At 51.0% G+C, this 27186-nt stretch overlaps 2 protein-coding genes across 4 annotated transcripts; both read right to left on the reverse strand.

Moving 5' to 3' along the window:
* Window positions 1-320: 320 nt before the first annotated feature.
* On the reverse strand, window positions 321-7696 carry DCAF11 (DDB1 and CUL4 associated factor 11). Of its 3 annotated transcripts, none has more exons than XM_060004809.1 (15): window positions 7556-7693; window positions 6753-7097; window positions 5682-5809; window positions 5322-5449; window positions 4983-5047; window positions 4570-4670; window positions 4193-4339; window positions 3926-3980; window positions 3502-3570; window positions 3083-3140; window positions 2811-2996; window positions 2203-2356; window positions 1643-1795; window positions 700-806; window positions 321-602 (listed from the first exon to the last, which is right to left on the reverse strand). In XM_060004809.1, exons 2-15 carry the CDS (start codon window positions 6773-6775, stop codon window positions 468-470), a joined length of 1509 nt encoding a protein of 502 aa, XP_059860792.1. In that variant the 5' UTR covers window positions 6776-7097; window positions 7556-7693; the 3' UTR covers window positions 321-467. The 3 variants fall into 3 exon arrangements, 2 of the variants coding, with proteins under 2 accessions (XP_059860792.1, XP_059860791.1); XM_060004808.1 differs by having other exon boundaries at window positions 6730-7097; XR_009518365.1 differs by lacking the exon at window positions 321-602 and having other exon boundaries at window positions 1643-1797; window positions 2204-2356; window positions 6730-7097; window positions 7556-7696.
* A 6388-nt stretch (window positions 7697-14084) lies between these two features.
* Window positions 14085-23371, reverse strand: PCK2 (phosphoenolpyruvate carboxykinase 2, mitochondrial). The gene is made up of 10 exons (XM_060004810.1): window positions 23243-23371; window positions 20895-21140; window positions 20247-20431; window positions 19957-20160; window positions 19409-19596; window positions 18916-19078; window positions 18415-18633; window positions 16128-16265; window positions 15739-15834; window positions 14085-15505 (listed from the first exon to the last, which is right to left on the reverse strand). Exons 1-10 carry the CDS (start codon window positions 23269-23271, stop codon window positions 15051-15053), a joined length of 1923 nt encoding a protein of 640 aa, XP_059860793.1. The 5' UTR covers window positions 23272-23371; the 3' UTR covers window positions 14085-15050.
* Between the last annotated feature and the right edge of the window lie 3815 nt (window positions 23372-27186).

Raw genomic sequence — 27186 nt, forward strand, 5'->3', positions numbered from 1 at the left:
TCCCCCCTCCCCTGAGGGGCTAGAGCTCTAGCCATTAGGACCTCTGGAAGAAAGGCAAGGACGCCTGGCCCTGATTGACCAGTTTAGTCCTCAACGCGCGAAGGCCTGGGCAATGGGCCTGGTTCAGTTCAGACCTGGCCCCAGGCATCTACTCTAGGAGCTAAGACTTAACAACCAAACAAGATTAAAAACACTCAGGACGTTACTCCTGCTGACCAGATAATGGCAGTCCTGCCAGACCCTGACCAGAGACGGAGACCCAAGTTGATGGGTGTGAGCACGTGAGAAGACCACTCTGCCCCAAAGGGAGGATCTCCCTCCCGGGGCTTAGCTAGAGGGCCGAAGCCTGGGCTTCTGTTTCTCCCCACCCAATGCCACTGATTCCCCAAAGATCCCCCAGAAGGGAGAAAGGGAGGAGGCGTAGAGATGTCAAAAGGCTCACCCATGAATGGGGCTGGAAGTCAGATCTACTGGGGTGAGGAAAAGGCTGTAGAGGGGTGGGACATTGGGGCAGGGGTGCTCGGGTGTTCCTCAGACTCTGGCATGTCATCCTGGAAGTACTCAGCCTGGCGGTACTGCCACAGACGCAGGTTCCCGTCCCACTGCGGGGCAGAAGGTGGCAAGTAGTCAGGAGGCACTGCTCCCTCCCGGGTCCAAGTCCCAGACACACACTGGCCCCCCTAACCACAGCATCCTCACCGAACTGCTGACAATCTTCTCCTCGAAGGGGTGCCAGCTGACGTCACGCACACAGGCCTTGTGGTTGGTCAGCTTCTTCACGATGTGGCCGCTGAGGAGGTCGTACACTGTCCAGGAAAGGCCAGAGTGGAGAGGGGCCGCCAGAAGACCTTCGAGCCACCCCTCATCTCTCTCTGAGCAGCACCACTTACCTGCCTCTCAGACAACTTCCCGTTTTCCCAGGGGAGCAAAGCCCATGCCCGAGGATGGTGTTAGTTTCTTTTCCCTACCTCAGGTTGAGGGTATGGTCTAGCAGAGCTTGGGTATCTCTGGCCCTTAGCTAAATGTCACAGGGTCTACAGTTAAGAAAATGAAATGTGGCTTTAAAGTAGCCATTTTCTTAAAAGCCCACAAGATATGGAAGACACCACAAAAGTGAACAACGGGCTGTCTCCACAGACATGTGAACGTGCTGTTCCTTTTCTGGACGTGGGTGCACCTTTCTCTCTCCCCGGATAGGCCTCCATGTCAGGGCCTCCCTAGGCTTGGCACTGTCTTAGGCTCCTGTGACCGTGTGTTTCTGTTCGTGCATTCCTCCTACTTCAGTGGCTGTACATCTTTTACTACTTGCTGCTGTCTTCTTGTGTCATTCTGTTTGTCTCTGTTCCCTCCTACCTTTCATCTGCAATCTCTTCCCTTGGCTGGCTGAAAAACAGAACTGAGTATATTTTTGGCAATCTAGTATATTTACTGACTAGAATTCTGTGTTCCTTTTCTTAATTTAAAATGCTGATGAATAGAATGTTTTCTATTTCTCCGTTTAAGCCTCCCTGCTCCAGGCTAAATGAAATTTCACTTGTAATTGTCACTGGGCTTCTTAAGGTAGTCGCTGGTGGTTACAGGTAGAATGCCAGGGGAACACGGCTGCCCTTCCCGAGGCCCCCTGTTCAGACACCGTCCTTACCGACCACTTTGCCAGTGGAGCAGCCACTGTAGATGAACTGCTGGCCGGTGCTATGGGTGGGGGAGAAGCGGCAACGGATAAGGGTATGCAGCACCCCATGGCCCCGGTAGGTCATCAAGGAGCTGTCCCCTGGGAGCTTCAGCTTCCGCCAGGCTGGGGAGGGATGCAGGGTGAGCCCTGGGTTAGGGAGTCTGGATTCCCCTGTATCACTGGTCCTCAGCAAAGATTGATGCTCAAAGACAATCGCCTTTGCAATTCCCAACTGGTGGCTCTTTCCCCATCTAACAGTCAGCTGATACACACCAATACGGCTCTGCTGATGGTCAAGATGCCGAAATACTTTTGCATTCGTAGGTTTGGAGGGATCCCCAGCCCCTACACTGAGAACCCCTGGCTCTCCCATGGTTCAGCAAACGAAGAGTTAATGCCTGGCAAGGGGGAGGGCTCCAGGCTTTGGCCCATCCGCGGCGCCCATGCCAGGCCTTGCCAGGGGTTAAATGTTTTAACTATCACCCCCGACCCTTCACTCTCCAGATCTCGGGTTCTACATCTGCTCTCACCTTTTTTGGGCACCTGCTGCCAGCGGTAGTCCCAGTTTTGCTGTGTGGCAGCCTGGCGAGAGGCTTCCATGCCTTCCCGGCTAGAAAAGCGTCGGATATCCCAGAGCTTGATGGTCTGGTCTTTGGAGTTGGAGATGAGATACCGGGCATCTCCCTGTGAATCCCAAGATGGATAATGAAGCATCGGAGCTTGCAGATGTCAGTGTCTGTCAGTCCAGCTCCCCTTCCCCAGCTCAGGAGTATGAACCCTGGTCCTTTAACTTTGGTTGCCTCTTTCTTCATCCAGGTGGGCCTCACCATTGGTTTCCTACCACAGACCCCACACCCTGGCTAGGTTTCCCCTTCTTTGCCTGGGGCGCTGGCTGGGCTCCTGTTCTATACTGGGTCAGATCGGCTTCTACTCTTCTTGTACAGAAAGCCCTGCTCCTTGAGGGATGGTGGGTACCGATCCTCACGTCTCGTGGCTTAAGCCTCTTCCCTAAACTCCAGCTCCTGTAAACCCTGGCTAATGAGGAGCTTGGCGAGTTCCCACACCCGTCCACTCTGACACCCTCCTGGACAACCACAACCTCAGTCGCCTGGCTGTGCAGTCCTGACTCTACGCCCACCTTGCTGTCAATGAAGGTGATGCCATCTTGATGTCCAGCCAGCGCACCCACGGGCTTGGGGTCATCCTCCCGCATGGTGCGTCGATCCCACACTTTGCAGATGGCATCGTCACCCCCGGAGAACAGGATTTGGGAGCTGATGTCAGCAAAGGCCACCGCATTCACATCATCCTCATGGGACTCAATCTAGGGGAGAAGGGGGCCAGGTCTTTCTAGGTCTTCCAATCGGCCAAGCACCAGGAGGCAGAGGCTTCAAGTCTCGGGAGCAATACCTGAAGGGTACGTCGGTTCTGTTCTCGATCAAAGACGTACAGGCAGCCATCATTGGCCCTGAAAGGGAACGGAAAAAGAGGGTTCTGGAGCCAAGACCGAGAGGACCCATGCTACGTGTGCTCTGGAGAGACTGTTGTCTCGAAGTCCTGCTGAGGGGAGAGCCCTTCTCTCTTCTTATACAGGAGGTGGGAGAAGAGTTAGCTGTGTTTGCAAGGAGGTTTGAGACCTCCCATCTCATGCTGCAGAAATTGTGAGTGAGAAGTGAAGCAACTCATAAACCTTGGCCCCGGAGAAGGCCTGGTTGTTCTGCACAGCTGCCTGGGTACAGGTGTCCAGTGCAGTCTCTGTAACGGCAGAGCTGATCTCTGGGAGAACTCCTATCTCATTAAGTGACAGAGGCATCCCCACAAACACTCACCCTCCTAGCACTTCTCGCCCATCTGAGGAGACAGCGATGGAGAAGACAGCAAAGCGACGCTCATCTGGCCTGAAAAGAGCAAAGGAGGAGCTGCGTTAAGTGGACTTCCCTTTAGCCCTGGTTAATCTATACAGAATCTGATGAGGGCCGTGGGGCACGCTGCTGAGAGAAAAAGAAGTCGTGCCAGCACGTGCCAGAACGTGGAGCACCTCAGTGAGAAGGCGGGAAGAATCCTGCAGCCATCTATTTTACTCTGGTCCTCTGGCTGACAGGCTGGGTGGTCCCCTCCCAGGAATCCACAAAGAGAAACTTGCAACCAGTGTACTTTTCCCTCTAAGCAGGAGTTCCAGTTCAAGAGGTTTGCTCCTGGAGAGCCTTCCTTGAGAAGTTTCTGATGAGTCTAACCAGGAAAGGAAGCCAGTACCTTAGATCCAGGGCAGTATGTGTGTCTCCCTCCCCGTAGATGTTGCAGATATGAACTAAGAGAAGCAAGAGAAACAAGAATCTTTCAGGGCTGAGGTTAGGAGGGTGGAAGTGAAGCTAGGGAGGAGATGGAACAAAAGGGAAGGATGTTGGACCCTGGGAGTGATCTGCCCAGGAGAAGGCGTGGAGTCATGGCATGGAGGAGATGGGCATTTGGAGACCTCAGGTCCCAGGCTGAAGAGACGATGGTGGTCTGGGGCACACTCACTGTAATCAGACCAGCTGGAGTAAAGGAAATGGTTCCCGTCAGGGGTGAAGGCCACATCCAAGACGCTCCAGCCTACATCCCGGGCCTTGATGCTCTTGAATTTATGAAAGCGGCCATACCGGCAGTCATACAGTCGGATTGTCTGGTCTGTATGAGTGGGGATCAGGCAGAATTAGGGAACACCCTCCTGGAATCCTCCCTAGATCAGACCTCTCTCACTCACCACTCATCTGTGGAATCTTCCCTTGATCATGGGATGTGTTCTAGCTAAGCATCCCTAAGCCAGGGTCTGAGCTCCCTGGGTCTGGGGCTTTCTAGCCTCAGTCAGGGAGAACGTCTGTTGTTCTAGGGCAGTTGGTAGGACTAGGGTCTGGTACCTTGGCAAGCAGACATGAAGATTTGACCATCTTTGCTGTAGATGCCACAGAAAGCCTTCTGAGAGTAGGTATCAGTGAAGCCCAGATCATTGGGCAAGAAGCTGGGAAGCAGAGGGAAAGTGAGGGTAAGGGGAGCTCAGGATGGGGAATGTCCCAGTTTGCAGAATCCTAACAGAGCTGGATGTGAGTACAAGGGCATTCTTCCCTTTGGCTTTGGGTATAAGCCCCTTTCTTTGAATCATTCTATCATCCTCTCAATTGCTATACTTTTCCACTTTGTTCACTCTCAAAGCCTCAACCCCACATAACCTAAACTTAATATCCCTGAGGATCCTTTAACACTGATCCCTTCACAGTTTAGGAAATCAGACCTATCTGGCCCTTGGAACCTCTCCACCAAGCCCCATACTCACTGAGACATCATTCGAGACCGTTCTCCAAGGGAGAAGCTTCCCTGGTGGCAGAGGCCCCGTTCTCTCTAAAGGAAGGGATTGGGGAATATTGCTAGCAGAAACAGAGGGCCACTTCAGCCACACCAACCCCCGTCCTCCAAAAATATTGCTCTTGCTACAGAAACGAACCCCGCACACAGTAGTATGTCCCACCAAACTCCAGCTCAGGCTGGCTAAGAGCTCTCCAGCTCCAGCACTTGAGGCATCCTTGGGAAGTTTACTTCCCTCTTCTCTGGGATTGTAGCTTCTGGCTGCATTGATAGGCCTGCTGCCAGGCTGGCTGGAAGTAGAGAGGCCTACCTGGTGCAGCATTTGAGGAAAGCTGTGCTCCCGGGCTGCCCGCCTAAGCCCCAGCCGCCCTGTGGCCAATTCCACTTGTGTCTTGATCTCATTGCATTCCAGCTCCCGTGTGTCAGGGGTTGCATCCACTGTGAGTACCAAACAGAAGTTTCATCCTAGGTCTTTTCCAGCCTCAGAGGACAGTTAGCAGAGCTGTGCTCAGTCTACTCAATGTGACTGAATATACTGGGGCTGCAAAGACTCCCTCATTCCCTGAATTATCTCATCTTTTTCTTTCAATTTTTGCCGAAGTTAGTTTTAAAAAAAGGCTTTCTAATGGAAGTCCTCTGATATTATGTCTCAGTCTGCCTTTCGTCTTACCGGGTGGGTTGTATCGGTCTCCAAGACGACCATCCCAGGCACTGTCATGCTCTTCCTCCGAGTCCGAGAGGGCCTGGATGAGCTGTAAATTTGCTGCACCTCCTCCCTGCACCAACCTCACTTGGCCTCTGTGGAGAGACCCCCCCCATGATAAAGGGGAGGATCCCTTCCCCAAATCAACCAAATTCAGAGTCAATAGCTATGTAGTTCTTAGACCACCTTGTCCTCAAACCCTCATACTGTCCCCATTTTGAGGTTTGAGGCTGACTAGACCTTGGCTGTTATTTTGTCTCCTATAAGACACACTGGGAAACTAATTCTCACTCTTGCAGCAGGAGTAGAAAACCCCAACATTGCATGGATGTTGACAGATCTACTAAATTGATTTCCCAGAGAGCTAAAAATTCTGAGAGCATTTCCTTCTGAGCCTCTGCCCAAGGAGTCCAGCATAGAACGTGGTTTTCTGAAGGGATTCCCAAGCTCGTCTTCTCCCCAGGGAGCCACAGCTAAGAACCAAAGCCAGCTGCACCCCTTTCCAGTCAATTCCTGGTGGTCACTTCCCTCAAAGCATTCTTTCCTCAAGAACAGGATTAGAGTTAGGTTAATTTAAACTTGTTTTTCAAGTAAATCCACGTGGCCTCATATCATGTGTCAATAACTTCACTTAAGTTCAACACCCACTTCCCTAACTCTTTTCTTCACCCCTCACATCACTCCCTTCCCACCAGGGAACCCCCCCACCCCCCTTTTTTTTTTTACTTACTTGGAAAATAGGTTACATTTGTGTAGTCATAGGTAGAGAGACTACCTTGAACAGTCCCCTCAAACACAAGAGCCAGCCATCCTGTTGACCCTCCCTAGGCAAGAACCACTCTTACTGGGTATGAAGCTGAGTGCGGAGAGTGTCCAGCAGGGAAAGCTGTTCTGCTCAAACAGAACAGCTGTCCTGGGCTAATCTCATTCCCTATTCTCTGTAACTCCCCTGACTGGAGCTGGGATCAAGGGGCTGTGGTGGCACCTGGTGGGGAAACACCAGGGGGTAAGTTACCTGCGTAGGAGATAGGCCAGTACCTGGGCCAGATCCACATCTTCATCCTCCTCTTCCTCTTCCTCACTCCTACGCAGGCCAGTCCCTCTTCGGGGCAAGCCCTCGGAAGGGTCTCCGGACCCAGTTCCTGCGCTGCTGCTGTTCCGTGATCCCATCTTCTGGTCACAGCATCCTTAAGTCCTGTGCAGGGACTCCTCCTGTCACCTCCTTGGATTTGGTGAAAGCAAAGCCTGCTCTAGAAACACCAGAGCGTCCTGAGATACGATAGTAGCTGTCTCTAGGAGGGCGACCCTTCCTAGAGACTGAGATCCCTTCTCCTTAGCCTGTAACAACTCCCAAGGCTTCGGGAACACAAACCTTTCCCGATCCTGTAAAGCAAAAAAAGCAGAGTGAAGCCTAGGGCACGACCCTAGCTCACCAGTAAGAATCCTTTGAAGAGGAATTTCTCAGTTTCTACCTCAAACTCACCTATCAAAGTCCCTGGGGTGGGGGTGGATTCCCAGGTAACCTCTCTGGCCGGCCAATCAAAACCCCTCGCGGAAGAAAGCGTCTCATTAGCTTACCCCATCTAACCAATCAGAAGCCTTAGGAGTCAGAGCCCCCCCCCCGACGCCCCCCTTATCGGCCAATCAGAGAACTCCCTTGCGAAAGCCGGCGGCAGCAACAACCAATGAGGTTAAAATTCGGCCTACAGCCCCCCTCCTTCCTTGCCTCACGCCCACGTGGTGTACCGGGGGTGTGTACACTAAGCGGGGGTAGGCAGGGAAAAAGCCGAGAAGCACCTCCCACAAAGCCGGCGGTTACCGCCCCGCGCGAGACCACCCACCAGCCAGGAGCGGTCGTAGGGCCCGGAGCGGCGCGAGGCCTTGTTTACAACGACTGCCGCCGCGGAGTCGGCCAACCGCTTCTCCGTCACGCGCCTCCTTCGACACTCATCTCCCGGCTCCGCGGCTGGCTGACTGCAGACGTCACGCGACGCCCCTGGTGGCCCCGCCCCCTTGGCCCGCTCACTGGACAGCTGAGCGCGGTGATTGACAGATGGGCGGGAGAAAGTGCTCAAGGGGTTTGAGGGGAGGAGAAAGCGCGCGACCCAGTAGGGGCAGTAGCTCCTTGTTGTGGGAGGAGTAAGTAGGGAATCGGCTACTTCCTGAATCAGAGACAACGGAACTAGACTTAATGGACGAGGGGCGGGGCTTACAAAAGAAGTTGGTGTGCTTCGGAGAGGTGGCTTAGCAAGGGGTACAATTTGCCGTCGGTCCCTTAGGTTAATTGGGCTTCGCACTTTTCAGGCGATCTCTAAGGGCCTACTCTTTCCTCCCCTGGTCCCTGTCCGGCTTTAGCTTTTCTCTTTTCGCCGGCTGCAGCTACAGCCGTCCTTGCCCTAAGGGGTGCCCGGGGCTTTTGGAATGTGCTCAAGTCACAGGCCTTCGCACCCGCCCTTCCGGGCTTAGCTTCCGGAAGCCTTGTTCTTGTGGGGACCGCCCTTTGTAGACCGCCCGTTAGCCGTTTTGGCAGCTTTCTAGATGACCCCTGGCTTCCCTCCGCGCTCTTTGCAGACGCTCCCTTAGCAACCCCAAGTGTCTCCGCCCGCCTTTCGTCTGTTCCACTCAGACTCCTCCTGGGCCTTCAGGGATTTGCGGACTTTTCTTAGACCATCTGTCCTTGGGGTGCTTCTCCGCCGCGGGCCGCTTGTCCGGGTTGTGCACGCGCGGCGCCTCCTACCCCCTCCTCCGGGTTTATGAGTAACCCGGCTGAGTCCAAGGCCAGGACTTGTGTACCTCGGGATCCTCGCCCGTGCTGGGTGGGGCGGCGGGGGTGGGTCGAGCTACCGTGCCGGGAGCATAGGCCCAGGGTCCAAGCTGCACCTCAGCGCCCCCAGCCCGCACTCTCTTAGAAGTGCTGCTTAGGAGAGCGGGGGCCCTTGGATTCCCTGGCATCTCCTTCTGGGGCTCGCTCTCGCTCGGAGGGAGAGGGTGTGGTTAGCCCTTCGGGTGATGCCTCCTGTTTTCTAGATCGCTAGATCGGACCTTAGTATCTGTTGTCACCAGGGCGGCTTCAGAGGCCCACACTTGCCTTAACGTTCTACCGTCACCTTTTGAAATTCTTAATAGTCTTTGAGCAAGCGCCCCACATTTTCCTCTTGCTCTGGGCTCTACTAATTATGTAGCCGGCTCTAACAGTCAGCCATCTCCTATTGCTAGGTTACTTACTATCTGCCCTATAGTATTGTCTCAATAAATCTTAGCTTTATTTAGAAATAAATTCTAAATTTATAAATTATAAAATAATTATAAATCAAAGAATCTTAGGAGTCTGGTTTCTGGGTTGTCCAGCCTGGAAAATCTGGAATCATTTTCCAAAATGATCTTTCCCTCCTCTTTGCCCTTTTAATTCAGTTCTTCAAGTCCTGTGGATTCTTAGCTGATTAGTTGAGGTGGTTTTTCAGGGTCATCACCCAACATCAAGTTTTCATGATGTCACGCCTCTCCTAGTTAGTTGATCTGCTAGAAATATTCTTCTCTAATAGCATTTAGTTCTTAAGAACCTACAAATGGTTCACTATTGTTTATTGTTTCAAATACAAACTTCCAAACCTGGTTGTCTTTTTTACTAGCCTCATTTTTCTGTTACTTCTGCCAAGCAAATATGGCCATAAATTCCCTGCTTGTTTCCCCCTCTGCACCTTCCCAGAAGAATTTCTTATCTGGGGGAAGCTTTATCTCTACCAGTCAGACTCCCTTCTTTATGACCCAGTGGTGTCACTTCTAAGAAATCTAGCCCTGACTTCTATGCTAAGTCTAGCAAAAATGTTTATGTTCAGCAGAGCAATTATTGACAGTAGTAAAACACTGGAAACAAAATAGATCCAAACACACTGCTACGGAATGGGATTGGTTAAATAAATGATGGTCCATATGGTAGACAAAAATGCCAGGGAGCCATTAAAATTATGTAGTCTTCTATTTTTACACTGTGGGAAATTGTGCAAGTTACATTTTTAGGTTGAAAAAAGGTGGTAGTTCTTCTGGTGACATGTGGTGGATGCAAAAACAATATGGTTTAAATTTGCATTTAAAAAGTATAAAAATACCTGGGCTCATTACATCATTAAACAAATAATAAAATGGAGAAGGCCTTGCATAAACTAATGACAAAGATACAGTATGAACAAAGCATCATGGTTAACACAATTCAACCACCTGAGGTCCACAGAAAACAAAAACTTCTGTTACACTCATCTTAACTCATTATTTATTTTTAAATTTTAAAAATAAATTTATTTATTTTTGGCTGCGTTGGGTCTTCATTGCTGCACACGGGCTTTCTCTGCGGCTAGCGGGGGCTACTCTTCGTTGCAGTGGGCGGCCTTCTCATTGTCGTGGCTTCTCTTGTTGCAGAGCACAGGCTCTAAGCGTGCAGCTTCAGTAGTTGTGGAACGTGGGCTCAGTAGTTGTGGCTTGCAGGCCCTAGAGCTCAGACTCAGTAGTTGTGGCACACGGGCTTGTTATTCCGTGGCATGTGGGATCTTCCCAGACCAGGGCTCGAACTCGTGTTCCTTGCATTGGCAGGCGGATTCTTAACCACTGTGCCACCATGGAGGCCCTTAACTCATTTTTAAATTAACCTCTTTCCTCTTCTCCTCCTTAGCTTACAAATCTTTTTAATTTACAAATGCAGTTTAAAACTGAATAAAATCTAAATTCAAGCCTTTGAAATATGGAATTTGTATATCATTGAATAAGACATTTCAGTCATGGTAAGTGTTGAAAAATCTGAGGTTTTATGGCCAAAACAAATCTTTAACATCAAATTCTAAAGAATATAGGATTTCATCTCTGGATCCATTGGTTGATTTTTTTTTTTTTCATTGGTTGATTTTTGAATGTAAAAAAGATTTTTAAGCCTATGAAGTTGATTATGTCACTTGTGACTTACATTATTTTAAAAATGTATATGAGCTTTTATATGTTAGGCTATACAATGTGTTTCATTGAAAGACAATGGTGTTTCTTTAAAAATAATGAAGTCATTTTGATAAACTTTATTGGCCTTCCCTCTCATGATTTTGAAATTTGGCGTGTTGCTTGGTGACAATTTGTAAGTGCTTTTCATTTGGGGAGCCTCCACTCTCCCCAGCTACACTTAAAGCCACTTGAAGCCACAGAGAGGTTTTCTACCTTTAGCACCCATTTTAGGACTGGTTCTAGTAACTGCTCTGTACATGTCAGCTAGTTGACTTCCGATCTGACCTGCCTTGGGCTGTTCCCGGCTCATTAGCATCTCCACCAGGGGGCGGGCTGAGCTTGAGAGGAGAGAAGGAAAGCAAATTTTTCTTTCTTTGGCTACCCCTGTCCTGTCTCTCCCCAGTCCCAGCTCCCAGCCTGGTGACTCCACAGAGCTCCTGGGACACGTGTACAGCTTCAGGCAACACAAGGGAAAGTTCTGTCTTCTGAAGTGACGGATGACGTGTGTTTATAACTTATCTTCTTGCAGCATGTTCGATGTAGAAGGAATGGGGGAAGTATGCTAGTTTGCCCAGGACTTAAAATGTGTTGACTATAAAGAAATTGAGTAATTATGGGATTTCTAATACTCTTGTCTCCTATGTCCTTGGGAACCAGAATTTTTTTGTGTGGTGATAGGAGTTACAAATGTGATATAGAAGTTAAAAACCCTTTAGCCCTGAGTTTGAATAGGAACTATCAGTATGAACCCATGAGGTGTTTTATCTTCCTATCCCCATTCAGTGAAAAGATCTAGAAACAATCTAGTAGCAATAAACACTCCTACCACCTAAATCTTAAAATACCATTTCTCATGGAAAGAAACCAGAGCTTGGGGTAATGGTTGATTCTAGGTCTGCGGTAGGAAATGTACAAGATGAGCATGGAACAACTTACCATTCCAGGTAGCAAAGAAGCCAGCAAACATCATCAGGGTAATGTCAAAAGGACTCAGAAGCCAAGCTTATGGCCAAAGATGGGATAATTTGAGCATTATAAGGATAATTTAATAAACATTAAGTATGTTTAAATCCATGAGTTCATAATGGGTGTGTGTGTGTGTTACTAATTGGTCACCTTTTTGAAGAATGATATGAGGCCAAATCATTATTTTGAAGATGGTAAATAAAGGAGAAGAATCAAGCAGTTACTTGCTGTTCTTATATAAACTGTACCTTTGAGTGATGAAATAGAAGATAAAAGGAGTGTCCCTTTGTAAAATTATTCCAACTATTATGACAGAGTTTGAGTACAGCTGTTTTGAAATCCCTAATAAATGAATGAATCTAGGCATTGAGCATCTAGGCCTGGATTCTTCAATGGTTAAACTGAAGGAAAATTAGAGAGTGGAGGGGGAACCTATAGATTGAAAGAGACTTAAAAGGCATATACATTTTTTTAAATGTGCAAGAGTATAACTACAAAAACTATAATGTCTAGGGATCTGGATTTGGGTAATACAACTCCAGGGGAAAAAAAATAAAAAAGCAAGGAAGTGACTATCATGAACCATGGTGTCCATTTCCACCAGGAAGGAGGGGCTGTGATGAAGATGAGGAGCATGGCAAGGGGGTGGGGGGGCTTTTAGTGTTTGGCAAAGTTGTTTCTTTTTCTGGGTAATGGTTTCAAGGTTGTTCCATTTGTATTAGCTTATTAAGCTATACTTTTGTTTTGTATGGTCTTCTTTATCTGTTTTATTTTGAAATAAAAAGGTTAACTATATTTTATCATTTATCTGGAGCTGCAGGGCATAGAGCCCAATTTTATTCTCATTGACAGAATCATTTTTACTGGGGTTTTTCCAAAGTTTTATTTTTTTTAACTTTTAAATTGAGGTGTAGTTGATTTACAATGTTGTGTTAGTTTCAGGTGTACAGCACAGTGATTCACATACGTGTGTGTGTATTCTTTTTCAGACTCTTTTCTTTTATAGGTTATTACAAAATATTGAGTATAGTTCCCTGTGCTATACAGTAGGTCCTTGTTGGTTATCTATTTTATATATAGTAGTGTGTATATGTTAATCCCATCCTCCTAATTTATCCCTTCCCCCCCACTCCCCAACCTTACCCTTTGGTAACCATAAGTTTGTTTTCTGTGTGTGGGTCTATTTCTGTTTTGTAAATAAGTTCATTTGTATCTTTTTTTTTTTTTTTTTCAGATTCCACATATAAGCGGTATTATATGATGTTTGTGTTTCTCTGTCTGCCTTACTTCACTTCGTATGATAATCTCTAGGTCCATCCATGTTGCTGCAAATGGCATTATTTCATTCTTTTTTATGGCTAATATTCCATTGTATATATGTGCCACATCATCTTTCTCCATTCCTCTGTCGATGGACATTTAGGTTGCTTCCATGTCTTGGCTATTGTAAATAGGGCTGCAATGAATATTGGGGTGCATGTGTCTTTTTGGATTCTAGTTTTCTCTGATATATGCCCAGAAGTGGGATTGCTGGGTCATATGGTAACTCTATTTTTAGTTTTTTAAGGAGCTTCCATACTGTTCTCCATAGTGGCTGCACAAATTTATATTCCTACCAACGGTTTAGGAGGGTTCTTCTTTCTCCACACCCTCTCCAGCATTTATTGTTTGTAGACTTTTTGATGATGGCCATTCTAACCGGTATGAGGTGTTACCGCATTGTAGTTTCATTTGCATTTCTCTAATAATTAGTGAAGTTGAGCATTTTTTCACGTGCCTGTTGGCCAGCTGTATGTCTTCTTTGGAGAAACAAAATCTTTTCCTTTTTTTTGGTTGTGCCACACGGCATGCAAGACCTTAGTTCCCCGACCAGGGATTGAACCTGTGCCCCCTGCCGTGAAAGCGTGGGGTCTTAACGACTGGACCACCAGGGAAGTCCCCAAAATCATTTTTAAGGCTAACACCTTCCTACCCCCTGTGCATTTAGTTACCAGAGAGGTGTCTGGAACCCCAGTTCCCTGCCTCTTACCAGGAAGGACTTATTTCCAAACCTATTTTTCTTTCTCCTCTAAATTGTATTTACATTGCTTGTTTTCCTCTTAAACTGTGGAGCCAGCAATGTATAACATATGCCTACGGGGCCCACTCTAATCAGTGTAGAGTGGAAAGGTGAGGACAGCTAACATATATTCAATGGTTATTCCTTGTCAGGCATAGTTCTGAGTGCCTGGCTTCACTGACTCTTAGTCCAAACAACACTGTTAGATGTAGGCACATCCTCATTTTACAGCTGAAGAAACTGAGAGGCACCCCTGGCCTGAGTCTACTAGGTGCCTAACATCTATACTACGCTGCCTCTGATCATATTGTTTCAGTTATCACATGCTATTTATGAAGCTGAGGATTTGGCTAGATATTTTTAAGTGCGATGGACTCCACTGCTGTGTTTTAGCATGTGATCCACTCTGACCTTTAGATTCTTTTCTGCTGTTACACATTGTCACTGGTTATTGGCTGTTTTCTGTGAGAACACAGTGTTTCCTCCTCCAGTGTTTTCTTCTGAGGGAATTCCCCATTTTATTATTCCCATTTTTAAAATGGTAATTTTTATTTTGTTAAAATTTGTCCTGATTTTCTGGGTACATACTTCCCTCGTACCCATCTCAGTTTATACATTCACTCAGCCTGATCCAGATCACGGGTGAAGTTATTCTCAGCTGACACCCCTGAATAGCACCTGGCACACAGAAGCTACTATGGAAGCTGCCTTAATATTGAATAAGCTTTCATGAATACTTTGCGGGTCCCAATTTCAGGTCAGGCAGGAGGAAGAACAGGTTTGAGAATCGACAATGGAACTGCTTCACTGGTGAGTGGGGTTATAGAGGCTTCTGTGTCTCCGATGGGAGACTGGGAATTTTAGGCCTGGAGGCTGTACTGAGCAGCTCACAGAGGCCCCACCTTTTTAAGACCTCAGGACATGAGTAGTTACTGCCTTCTCCCAGCAATTCCTACTCAGTGGCTCGGTGGCAGAGATGCCTGTGAGAGAGGTCCTTATACCACCAGGCTGTGCCAGGCCAGGCTGCACTGGGACACCAGCTACTTGGAAGGGTTGGGAGAAGATTGTGAGATTGGTGTTAAAGGGAAGCCTGTGAAGACAGGCAGGAAATGAAAACAGCACAGATGTTATATTAAATAAATGAGCATCTCATTATTGGGCAGCATGTGGGGGAAGGTCTGTGGCCTGGTTTCATGGCACCCAGAAGATGATAGTTATGTCAAGTTCCTCATATTTTCTGCAAGTCTGGTAGCTCGCTTATTCCTGGGAGGGTTGGAGCCGGGGGGTGGGGTGGGGTGGGGTCATGCTCCCTCGCTAGCTGTAGCCTCAGGTCACATTCTGTGCACGCGTCCCTCCAGGGCCTCCAGCTCAGCCAACACCTCCTTGGGCAGATCCTGGTTGACCTGCTCTGTCAGGTAGCTCCGAATGTCACGAACCTCCTGTTCCCAGAAGTCCTTGGGGAGCGAGAACAGCTGGGTGGTGTCTATGGCTCCCAGGCCGCTGAGATCCAAGGCACCTTCCTTTGGCACCAGCCCAATGGGCGTTTCTCGGGCACTGTCCTCCCCCTCTAGGCGCCGGCAGATCCAGTCTAGCACCCGAACATTCTCTCCAAAGCCTGGCCACAGGAAGTGGCCTGCCTCGTCGCGCCGGAACCAGTTGACATGGAAGATGCGGGGCAGCCGGGCCCCCTTGAGCCCCTCCATGCTCAGCCAGTGTTCAAGGTAGCGCCCAAAGTTGTAGCCAAAAAAGGGCCGCATGGCAAATGGGTCGTGCATGATGACCTTCCCTGGGGAGGGGAGCAGGATGGGTAAGGAACCTCCCTTCTTACTGGAGAAGAGAAAGGTACGCCGCCTCCAGCCGGAGGAAGCTGTGAAATGTTGGCGGTTCTGGAACATCCTCAAGGCAGGGTGAGGGGAAGGGAATGGGGCAAAGATACACGTGGGAAGGGGTGGGCAGGAGGAAGGTCTGGTTCAGGAAGGGAGAGGAGAGGCAAGCTGGGCACACAGAAGTGGAGCTCACCTTTGTGTTCAGCCGCGGCAGTGGCCTCCGAGCGCATGGCGCTGCCCACAAACACCCCATGGCGCCAGTTGAAGGCCTCATATACCAGGGGGACTCCTGGGACACCAGTGCACGTGGTCAAAGGCAGCCCTTATCTTTGTACGATCACTGCATCCCTCCTGGTGATCTTGACTCTTTCTCTCTCCTAGGACCTCAGCTGCCCATTTTCAAACCCCATGCCTCCCACTCCACCTCGATTTTGCATTCTCCAGGGGTCTGCTCGAGAGGCAGATAGCTGTAGTTGGCGATCCAGGTTGAGGCTCTCTGAGCTTTAAGTACAAGAGGGAGGTGGGACCTGACAGAGAGCCCAACCCTTAACCCAGTTGGCATGGAGCCCCCACGATGTTTACCTTTGGGTCTGCGGCCTCCAAAGATGATGGCGTCAATGGGGACACCCTCAGGGGCCTCCCAGGCTGGGTCTATGATGGGGCACTGGCGAGCCGGGGCACAAAAGCGAGAATTGGGATGTGCACAGGGCTCCTTGTCACCTGGCAGAGCAAATACAAATACTATCACTTCCAAGGGCACGTCCACCCCCAATACACAGAGACATTTGCAGACACTCTTGCGCAGTTTCTTTTTGCCTCATCAGCCCCCCACAATCTCGGGTTGGAGGTTGGTAAGGAGCAGGGAGAAGGGAGCCAGGACATCTCCCCTGAAGATCAGGTTATTTATCCATAATGGTACTGCTGGCTGAGCTATGGGAGAAAAGAGCAAGAGAGGAATTGGTGTTTAGCAGGACACTAATGTTTATGCCAAGCTACAGCCACTTGGCACTGAGCAGTGCTCAAGGGAATGAGGTTAAATATTGGCATAGGGTTATAATGGAAATTTTCCCCCAGGAACTCTTCTTTTAATTTACGGGATTATTATTTAAATAAACACTCAAACCTAAAGCAAAAACTGAGACAGGTCAGTATTTCAGACAACCGACTTTCTTCTTTGCTATTGTCTTTGTTGTTTCTTCAGTTTATAGACAACTGACTTTCCATCAGCAAATGGCGGAAGACAGAATCTCCTGAGCTATGAGAATGCAAACAGGAACTGATTTTAAAGCTAGCGAGGTTTTGGTGGTTTCCCTGGGTCTGCTCAGACCCGGCTGGAGTGACAGGGCTTGAAGAACTCAGACGAGGACATAACCTGGGCAGTCATAACCTGAGGAGCCCAGGTCATTTGGCCCCTTCAGGTGCCTGGAGAGGAGCTGGGACCGAGTCAGTGGCGTATGTATAAAGCACCATCACGGGGGCCCTGAAGGGACACAGTGCTTTCTCTGCCAAAGGTTACTGGTTGGACCTGGGGGGCAAGGGAGTCACGGAGCCAGCGCCCCCGCCCCCCTCTGCCCCCCAACTCCTGCCTCCACTTTCATGTAAGAACCATCCTTATGCTTCTCTCTTGCACTTTCATCAGCCCCCAGTTGAGGACCTAGCACAAGGTATTATTCTAAGAACTGAAGCTGAGCACAACATGCCCTCGTTACACCCCTGAATCCAGAGGTGGTGAAAGGGTTGGGCAACTAGCCTGTGGCGAAATATGAAAGTTTCTTGGATTTCTCAATTGGGTGGGGAGGCTAAGGAGGGCTTAATGATGGTGTTAGAGAAAATGAAGGATGATTAAATGAGGGGGGTGACTGCTAAGCCAGCCTGGAAAACTTGAATGTAGGCTTCAGTGACCACAGCCCACCCTCCCCTGCTAGGCTCCTCTTTGCTCCCACCCCTAGGTCTCGGCTCGCGTAATGCCAAAGGCCACTGAAAGCTGAAGGTCCAGAGTGCAGGGCTGGAGGACGGGGCAGGGCTGCAGGGCACAAGGGAGTAATGACAGGGTTGAGAAACTAGCTTCTAGGAGAGGCTAAAGAGCTGGTCTGATTTCGTTCGGAAAGACTGGGGTGTCTGTGTTGGAGGGGCAGGGGAAGGGTGAGGGTAACGATACTGACCTTTAGGCAATGGTTATTACATGGGGAGTCGGGGTGGGGTGAGGGTCCAAGTGGCAGGGGGAGGGGCAGGCTTCTTCCTAATGGGTCAAACTTTATGACTGTGCTTTGAGTCCAATTCTTTCTGTAATAATTTCCAAGACACCCTCCCTTAAAAATATCCAGCTTATATTAATTGAGAATTTACTATGTATTCGGCACTACGCTGAATCCTTTGCATGCATTTTTTTTTTTTTTTTGCGGTATGCGGGCCTCTCACTGTTGTGGCCTTTCCCGTTGCGGAGCACAGGCTCCAGACGCGCAGGCTCAGCGGCCATGGCTCACGGGCCCAGCCGCTCTGCAGCATGTGGGATCTTCCCGGACCGGGGCATGAACCCATGTCCGCTGCACCGGCAGGCGGACTCTCAACCACTGCGCCACCAGGGAAGCCCTGCATGCATTATTTCATTTAACCCTCCAACACCTTATAAGATAGGTACTATGAAAACTACCCCCATTCATGTGATGGGGAAACTGAAGCTCAGGAGGTTAAGCGACTCAGCCAGGCCACAAACTGAACGGGGACGTGAACTGAGATCTTGCTTAGGGTTGCATAGCTCCCTTTGAGTCCCAGAGGTCCTGGAAGATGGCTGCAGGTTGAGGAAAAGGCTTTTACATCAGCAAGGTGCTGAGCCCTGGGGGCTGACTTACACCCCCTCCCTGCCCCATACCAGGTTTCCAGGGTTTGCCCAGCCAGGAGGTCACGCTGACGCCGGGTGGAAGAGGCTGGTCAATGCCCTCCCAGTATACACCGCCATCGCTGGTCTCAGCCACGTTGGTGAAAAGGGTGTTACTCTGGATTGTGGCCATGGCATTGGGATTGGTGGTGGCAGAGGTGCCGGGGGCCACCCCAAAGAAGCCGTTCTCAGGGTTGATGGCCCGGAGTCGACCTGTCGGGAGGAAATGTGAAAAAACGGAAGGACTAACCAGGAAGAGTCGAGAGGTTCAGCCTCGGAAGGTCCTGCTCAGCCCCTCCATGCCCCGAGCTGGACCCTAGATCTGAGGGGAAAGGTTTTGCATCTCCAGGGCGGCTGGGCTGCCAGGAGGCATGGGGGAGGGGTGGTTGTTCAGGAGAAGGTTCTCACTGACAAAGTTCACCCTGAGCGGTGGAGGCAGGAATCCTACACTCTGGTAAGAACCAGAACGGCGAGTATGATCCAAGGGCCTCTCACCATCACTGTCAAACCTCATCCAGGCGATGTCATCCCCCACACACTCCACTCTCCAGCCTGGCAGTGCCGGCCGCATCATGGCCAGGTTTGTCTTGCCACAGGCGCTGGGGAAGGCAGCTGCCACATACCGCTTCTTCCCCGCGGGGCTGGTGATACCCAGGATCTGCCAGGTGGGGAGAGGGAGCAAGGAAGAGGTCACCAGAGGTTAGGCATGGTCTGCATGGGAAGGACAGCTAGGGGTCAACAGGGAGGACCAATGTTTATTCATGAAACAGGTGCACTGCCTTGCTACAGGGCCTGGGGTGGCAGCAAGGGGAAGCCCCCCCCCCCCCCGACATTCAGCAGCCTCGGGCCAAAGCTTCGGGCATTTGCGCAGAGTCCCTGGCCCGCCAGTTGGGTACCTGGCAGTGGAGAGGCGAGGCTGAGGCTGACTGGCCAGGCCCCACCCTTGGCCTGCCCCCCGAAGCTGCCCAGATCCTCACCAGGCCCTCACCAGCATGTGCTCCGCCAGCCAGCCCTCATCCCGGGCCAGCCGAGAGGCGATGCGAAGGGCAAAGCACTTCTTGCCCAGCAGGGAGTTGCCACCATAGCCGCTGCCGAAGGAGACGATCTCCCACTGGTCGGGCACGTGGCCAATCAGGGTTTTCTCTGGGTTGCATGGCCACTGGCTCACCGGCTCCCCTGGGGACAATGGGGTCATGGGGCTGCTGGCAGGGGCATCAGGCACTGGGGTGTCAGGGGCCGGAGGGATCAGGGGGTGGCAGGAAAGACACTTGGCAGCAGGGGTGGTGTCAATGGGTGGCTAAGGCCTCCCACCTCATAATATGCATCAGCTCCCATGCCCCTATTCTTGGACATGGATAATTCACTCTTCTCAATCTTGAGCAAACTGCTTTGCCAACTCAGCCTCACCCCCAGCGCACTGCTGCCCTAGCTTTGGGAATTCAGTATCTCACTAATCAGGATGGGTAGGATGTGGGGTTCCCTCTGAGTACAAGCAGGCCTCTGTGTCCCCCCACCCCGGGCAGAGCAGGCGCTCACCTTGCCCAGTCAGGGGCTGGCCCACGGAGTGCAGACACTTGACAAAGTCGCCATCTCCCAGGGCCTGAAGCACGGGCGTCCCCAGCCGGGTCATAATCCGCATGCTTGCCACCACGTAGGCGGAGTCCGTGAGCTGCACTCCGGTGCGGGACAGTGGGGAGCCCACGGGACCCATGCTGAATGGCAGTACATACATGGTTCGGCCTGTGGAGGAAAACACCACCTGGCTGAAGGGTTCCAACCTGTTTATTCCTTCAGTGCCCCTGCCTCTGTTTCCCTGCCCTGGTTACCTTGCATGCAGCCGGGAAACCTCTCATCCACGGCTTGCTGGAACTCAGCTGGGGACATCCAGTTGCCCAGCTGCCCACGGGCCCCGCCAGCCGGGAGGGGCACCGTGTCCCGTTGAGAAGGAGTTACAATCACCGTCTTGCTCTCTACTCGTGCCACATCCTTGGGGTCTGTGCGGGCCAGCCAGCTGGGGGAGAGCGGATATCAAGTAGATAGGGGTCAGTAGATCTCCCTCATCCCAGACCCACTCTTTCAAGTCCAACTTTGTCTCTAGGTCTTCTGTCGGCCTTATTTTTTCCCATCCATTTGCATCTCAGTTGCTTTCTCCAGATTTCGTCCCAGTCTAAGGGGTAGTTCCCTTGGCCCCAGCTCCCTGATGGGCTCTGCCCTGGCAAAAACTCCCTGAACTTGTAAGTAAAAAAAAAAAAAAAAAAAAAAAAAAGCAAAGGCTTTTATTTGTATCAGTTTATTCACTTAACATAAAAATACAGACCAATCCCAATAATTCCTGATTGTTTCCTCCAAAGCTCCCATTCTCGCTCATTCCATTGGGATGGTCTACTTAAATTTGATTTCGTCTTGGTAAACCCAAAGTGGCCTCCGTCCCCGCAGCTGCCCCCATCTCGCAGGTCGCTGGGCTCAGGGCTTACCAGTTGTTGTACTTTGGGAGCTTTCGGATGAGCCCCTGCTGTTCCAGCAGGGTTAGTATGGCAGTGTTTTCCGCCTCGGTCCCATCACAGATGTGGATGTTCTCTGGTTTGCACAGGCGGGCACTGTTTTCCACAAAGTCTCGAACCCTAGCAGGCAGCTGGCCCAGGTCTCCACTCAGTACTCGCAGGGTCTGGATACTGCGCCGTGAGGGCCAGCCCCAGGGGCTCAGCCCACGCCATTTAAGCCTGCAAGAGAAGAAACAGAGAAGTAATGGGCCAGGTGTTCTCGTGGAAGATGGGCAAGTCAAGGGGACAGAAAGCTGGGCTGCTGGGGATGTGCTAAAGTAGGTCTGGGTACAGGCACCATGAAGAGGTCGGAATAGGTAAGGAAGGTGGGTTCAGGCCACGTCTGTCTTGTGGCCTTTATGAGGCTTAGTGAGGGTGTCTCCTGATTAGCAAGGGACAGGTATCACCAAACGAGCATAAAGACACATGCCTGGCTGTGTGGCTCTATGTATAAGGCATGCTGATGTTATTGGAGGCTTAGCTCATGCCCATTTTTTACTACGTCTGGTCAATGTTTGGAAATGAGCAGGTGTCCTATGGCCCAAATGTCAGTAAACTATGCCCAGTGGACAGCTTCATGTGTCTGGTGTCCTTTTCATTCTCAAGTATAGTTTTTATAAGTCAAAAAGACAGCTGTTTTCATTCTTTTCTTCTGATGTGCATGCTGTAAGACTATGAAAGCCTCAGGCAGAGGACTAGGTCTTTGAGATGGAAAGTCCCAGGTTTCTAGATTTGGGCCCTCGCACAGAGAGTGGGTGATTGGATGTCAGGGTTCCAGGCACTGGATCTGCGGTTGCCCACCTGGGCCAACAAGGACTGCATGAAGTGCTGCCACTGGGTAGGTATTTTTGAACTGTGTAGAAGGCTTACTGTTGGAGAATGTCACTGGCTGGGGTGCATGCCCCAATTCTTAGAACAGGGTCCCTGGAGTCTGTCCCTTCACACCCGTAGGAGAGGGAAAAGTAAGGTCTTCTCCAGTTGGCCTGGACCCAGGGTGGAGTGACCCAGAGAGAGCAAAGGCCAAGAGAGAGAAGCTGTCCTCCTAATGCCAGGGCCTTGCCCGCCAGAAACTGTGCCCCACACGCCCAGCACCGCATGACCCTGTCCCTCTCTTGGCTCTCTTTCCTAGAGAGCACATGCCTAGAACTTTGGCTCTTGGTGGTGGGGTGGAACATTAGACTGCAGGGCGCTCAGACTCACAGGGAATAAGCCTGGGGAAGGGAGGACGCTCAGACCGTGAATGTGGGAGCTGGGTGGCTTCACTGGGCAGGGCAGGGTGGAAACCCAGTGTGGCCCCAGGGGCAGAAGTGGAAGCCTCCTGGAACCTGGTTCTGTTCCGCCTCAGAGAGAAATTTCCCCTGAGCATTAATTTTAAAGGCAGACAGCCTTGGGGAGAACCTGTCTCCATGGGGATGCTGGCTCAGGAAGTCTCCTGGGAAGCTCCCTCCCCCACTCCCCCCCCAGCCTCCTGAGTAGGACCTTCTCCTTTTCCCCTTCTCCAGAGACCACCCACAAGGGCTGGCCAAGTGGAACCAGCTGTGGGAGAGACAGAGGGTCAGCTCAGACCCTGGGACAAAAGCTGAGAAGGGAGGCTACAGAGGGAAGACAGGAAGCTGTGAAAAGGGGGAGAGGGCAGACAAGCAGGGCCTAGGGGTTCCCGTCCTGGACAGGCGATGAAGCCAGCCAGGTAAGAATGAAGGCACCTTGGCCCCCTCTTCCACCTTGCCTCCCTTCTTTCCCGGGCCCCAGGCCCCTCTGGCTGTCCTAGGCTTCCCGCCAGGTTCATCTGCCAGGATCCAGTCGCGGGAGAGGCTGGGGAATGGCTGTTTACCTTCTACCTTCTTTAGGGAGCTCTGAGCTCAGTCCCCAGGGGCTCATGCACCCTTGACCCCCAAGGCCCTACTGCTCCTCACCGCAATCTGGGGCACAAGCGCTACATCTGTAAAGCAAAGGAGGAGACACGGAGACCGGGCCCAGCGAGGACGAGCGAGGAGTGGAAAGGAAGTTCTGAGGGTGGCAGATAGAGACGGTGTGGTCAGGGACCAGCAAAGCGGGGGGTGGGGGTGGGGGGTGGGGACGGAAACCGAGAGACCCGGGGCGGCCTCCAGCGAGACGCACGACCCGAAAGGCCGTGGATCCAGACGCACTCGCCACCTGCGCGCCTCCTCCTCCTCGGAGGCGAAACCAGGCGGAGGAGGGCGAGCAGGAGAAGGCAAATGGCAGCCCCGAGGGGGCGAGCGCGGCGGAAGGTGCGGGTCGGCCCCGGACTGGGGGTCACTCACCGCAGGCCGGGGCGGTACACAGCGGCCATGGTAACTGGGCCGGGGCTGCGGGATGGCCGCGCGAACGGAGCGGAGCCGGGGAGACAAGGAAGGCAGGGAAGGAGGGAGCGCGGCGCAGAGAGCGGGAGCGCAGACTAGGCAGGAGGCGCTTAAAAAGGAGGAGGGCGGGCGAAGGGGCGGGACCCAGCAGGGCCGGCGCGACCCTCTCTCCGCCCCGGGCTCCAGCCCCATGTCAGCCCAGCCATAGCCCCACCTCCTGCATCTTAGCCCCCAAACCCTTGTCTCCCATTGGAGGATTGGGTCCTCTCCTCGGCTGCCTCCTCCCCGAGGCCCCGCCCCACCGCTACGCCTCGCCCCCTGCTCATGATGTAACTTTGAGGACTCTTGCTCCCGGGAGACAGCGACTGGGAGACGTTGGGTGACAAACAAGCTAAGAACAAGGAGAGAGGCCAGGGGCAGGAGCCCACGGGGCGCTGGAAGTCTAGAAGCCGGGGGCTGGGCATTGCCTTTCCCCTTCTTGCCGGGGCTTGGGTACTCTGAGCCCAGGCTCTTCTGTTGTCCAGGGCCCTAATGCCATGGTTCCCTCAGTCCCCAACTCCCAAATCCCTGTTTCTTCTCCCTGTGATGAGGGCTCTTTTCTGCCTTACCATGAAGTGGTGATGTCTCTCCACCCCAGAATCTCTTCTTTGGACCTCTGGCCTGGTCATTCTCTCCACATTCCCCTGGAGAATGCATCTGCCCCACCCAACCACCACCACAAAGTCCTCTGGTAACTTCTCAAGTTATGTCTCCAGCCAGACATCTCTCTTCAGCTTGAGACCACGGGTATCATCCCAAAGGCCAGAGCACCTCAAACTCAATGTGGCTATGGCAAGCATTGGCACAGCATCCACTCCCCCTTTCTGGTAATAGCACCCCAATGTTCCTTTGGGGAACCACCTCCTCAGTCTGTGTGGTCTTGTGGGTCTCCTACCGGTGGGCTCTCAGCTTGGCCAATTTGTGTGTCCGTCACTCTGGCCACAGCCAGTGGAAATGTTCAGGAATGGGAATGAGGTCTCTTTCTGGGGCTTTTTCTGTCAACTTTCAACATGAGATCTCCTTCTGCTGGGGTTGCTGGGCTGGTAGAACCTAAGCCTGATGCTGCTGGGTGTCAGCTTGGCCCTGCAAAGCAGGAACCTGCCTGAGATGGAAACCAGGCTAGAGGAAGCAGGCTGAGGGATGGAGAGTGACAGATTCCTAATTCCGGGTATAGGAGTCAATAAATTTCTTCTCTTGCTCAAGCTAATTTCAAGTGGACTTCTGCTGTTTGCAACAGAAGCAGCCCTAATTCTGAGATTTCTCAGAGTTCTGTACTGGAACATAATGGGACAAAAGAGATGGCCTCCAGCCTTGGGCTTGCCGCTGACCCTCATCTCTTCCACCCAGGCTCCATCCTGGACTCAACCTCATGTGTATGTATTTGGGACTCTTCCCTCCAGTCCCTACATCCAAACTCTGTTCATACCCACTCCACTGCAAACAGCTCCTCTTTGGTCACTCTCTGGGCTTCAAGATGTGCACACTGGTGGCATCATGGCCAAGCTATTGAAGGTCATCATCTCTTCTGTGATCCTGCACCTGCTTTCATGGTTCCCTATCTCAGCAAATGGCACCACTATCTAGCCAGTTGCCCTAGAGGAACCTGAATCAGTCTAGACTATTCCTTTCTTATCGTCCAGTCAGACAGCAGGAACTTTGGATTTGTATTTCACAATTAGCTCTCAAGTCTGTGTCTGTTCCCCCTGGCCACTGCCTTAGTTCAGGGTTTATCTCTCACTTGGCATCAAACAATAGCTCCCAAGCACCTTGGCATCCCACATCTCCAAATGCCACCCCCTCTCCCTCCCACCAAGTTATTCTCCAAACTCTGCGCATAAGCTCACTTTGGAAAATTAAGAGAGAGGGATATTTATTGTATGGACACCAGGTGCCAGGCTCTGAGCCAGTAGCTTTACATGCATAATCTCATTCAGTTTCACAATAGCCCTGTTTTACCGATGTGGACACTGAGGCTTAGAGCTTAAGTCATTTCTTCAAAGTCACACAGCTGATCAGCAGGAGAAATGGAATCTGAATCCAAGTCTTTCTGACTCTAACTACCAAGTCCCCCCCCCCCACCCCGCCGCACTGCAATCCTATACTGTCTCCTTGATTTGTCCTTAAGGAAAAAATGAGATCATATAACTCTTAGGCTTAAAATTCCTTCAAGGCTTCCTACTACATGGCAACTGATGTCCTTCATAATCTGGTTCCCATTTATCCAGTGGTATCACCCCCACCTCCCTACTTGCTGCCTTCTGTCCTATATACCAAACTCTGCAGTTCCCAGAGCACTTCTGTGAACCTTTCTGCCCTTCAGATTTAAATTAAACATCACCTTCTGTGTGAAGGTCAATGTGCCCCTTAGAATTAACATCTGTCTCATCTATGTTGGTTCAATACTGTGTACATACCTATATTTTTGAATTAATCACACTTTATTGTAGTAGTTTTTGTATCTCCGTAATCCTCACTGGAGTGTTAGCTACTTGAAAAAAGGACCCAAATTTCATTTTATTTTTTAAATATTTATTTATTTAATTTTGGCTGCACCGGGTCTTAGTTGCGGCATGTGGGCTCTTTGTTGTGGTGAGCAGGCTTCTCTTTAGTTGTGGCACACAGGCTCCAGAGCGTGTGGGCTCTGTAGTTGCGGCACGCAGGCTCACTAGTTGTGGCACAAGGACTTAGTTGCCCCACGGCACGTGGGATCTTAGTTCCCCGATCGACCTGGGATCGAATCCACATCCCCTGCATTGGAAGGCAGATTCTTAACCACTGGACCACCAGGGAAGTTCCAAAAGGACCCAAATTTTAGTCTTCTTTTTATTCTAGCTCCTAGAAGAATCTGGCCCATAATAATTAGGCACTTAATCAACACTGGTGGAGTGAAAGAATGAATTAATCCCACATTTCTAATCTCCCCCCATTCTTCCTTAACTTTAGGCAGACTGAACAAGGGGCTCCCTTGAGGGTTTCCTTATCCGATTCCCCTTATGTGCCTCACAGTTTTGCTCGGTTCTCTAGCCCTCCTCCTAGCCTGGTCCACCAGCTGGCCTAGTGTCTGCGGCCACCACCAGGGGGCAGGGTGTGACCAGCCTTGCCTTGGTCTGCGTTTTCTGATCGCCAGGGCCCTCTGGATCAGCCCTTGGATGTCTCACAGACCCGCTGCAATGGGTGCTGGGGAGTGTGGCCCAGATCCTCCCCTTCAGGATCAGGGCATTCATTGAAACTGAGCAGGACCCCGTGGAGCCCTCCCAGGTACAAATCCTTTTTGTGTCCCCGGTTTCTTAGTTGTAGGAAAAAGGCTTCAGCCTCATAGACCTTCCCCAAAGGGCAGATTCAAACAGTTACTAATCAGGGAGGGGAGGTAAGGCAGAAACGGAGGAGGAACAGTCAAAAAACAATAGTGCAGCGATCAAGCAGGGCCCTGGTTCCTCCTCAAGGGATATCCATAACAATATCTTTGAGCTCTTCTGCAGGAACTAACGCCCCCACCCAGGTGGAGAATGGTAACTTCATGCTGAGCACAAGATCCTTGGAACACTGCCCTGTTATCTCACCACCAACCAGTCAGAAGAAAAGTCACATACCCTGCAGCTCCCACCCCAGATTTTGCCTATAAAAACTCCCAGAAAACCACTGGGAAGTTTGGGGTTTTTGAACACAAGCCACACTTTCTCCTTGATTGGCCCTGCAATAAACCTTTCTCTACTCCAAACTCCAACGTTTCAGTTTGTTTGGCCTCACTGTGTGTTGTTGGGCACGCGAACTTGTGTTCGGTAACAGGGGCAGAGTGTGACCAGTTTTGCCTTAGTTTGCATTTTGTCCTCCCCAGGGCCTTCTGGGCTCAGCCATTGGACGTCTCA

The sequence above is a fragment of the Delphinus delphis genome, chromosome 2 (assembly GCF_949987515.2).
Source record: "Delphinus delphis chromosome 2, mDelDel1.2, whole genome shotgun sequence".
Taxonomy (NCBI): domain Eukaryota; kingdom Metazoa; phylum Chordata; class Mammalia; order Artiodactyla; family Delphinidae; genus Delphinus; species Delphinus delphis.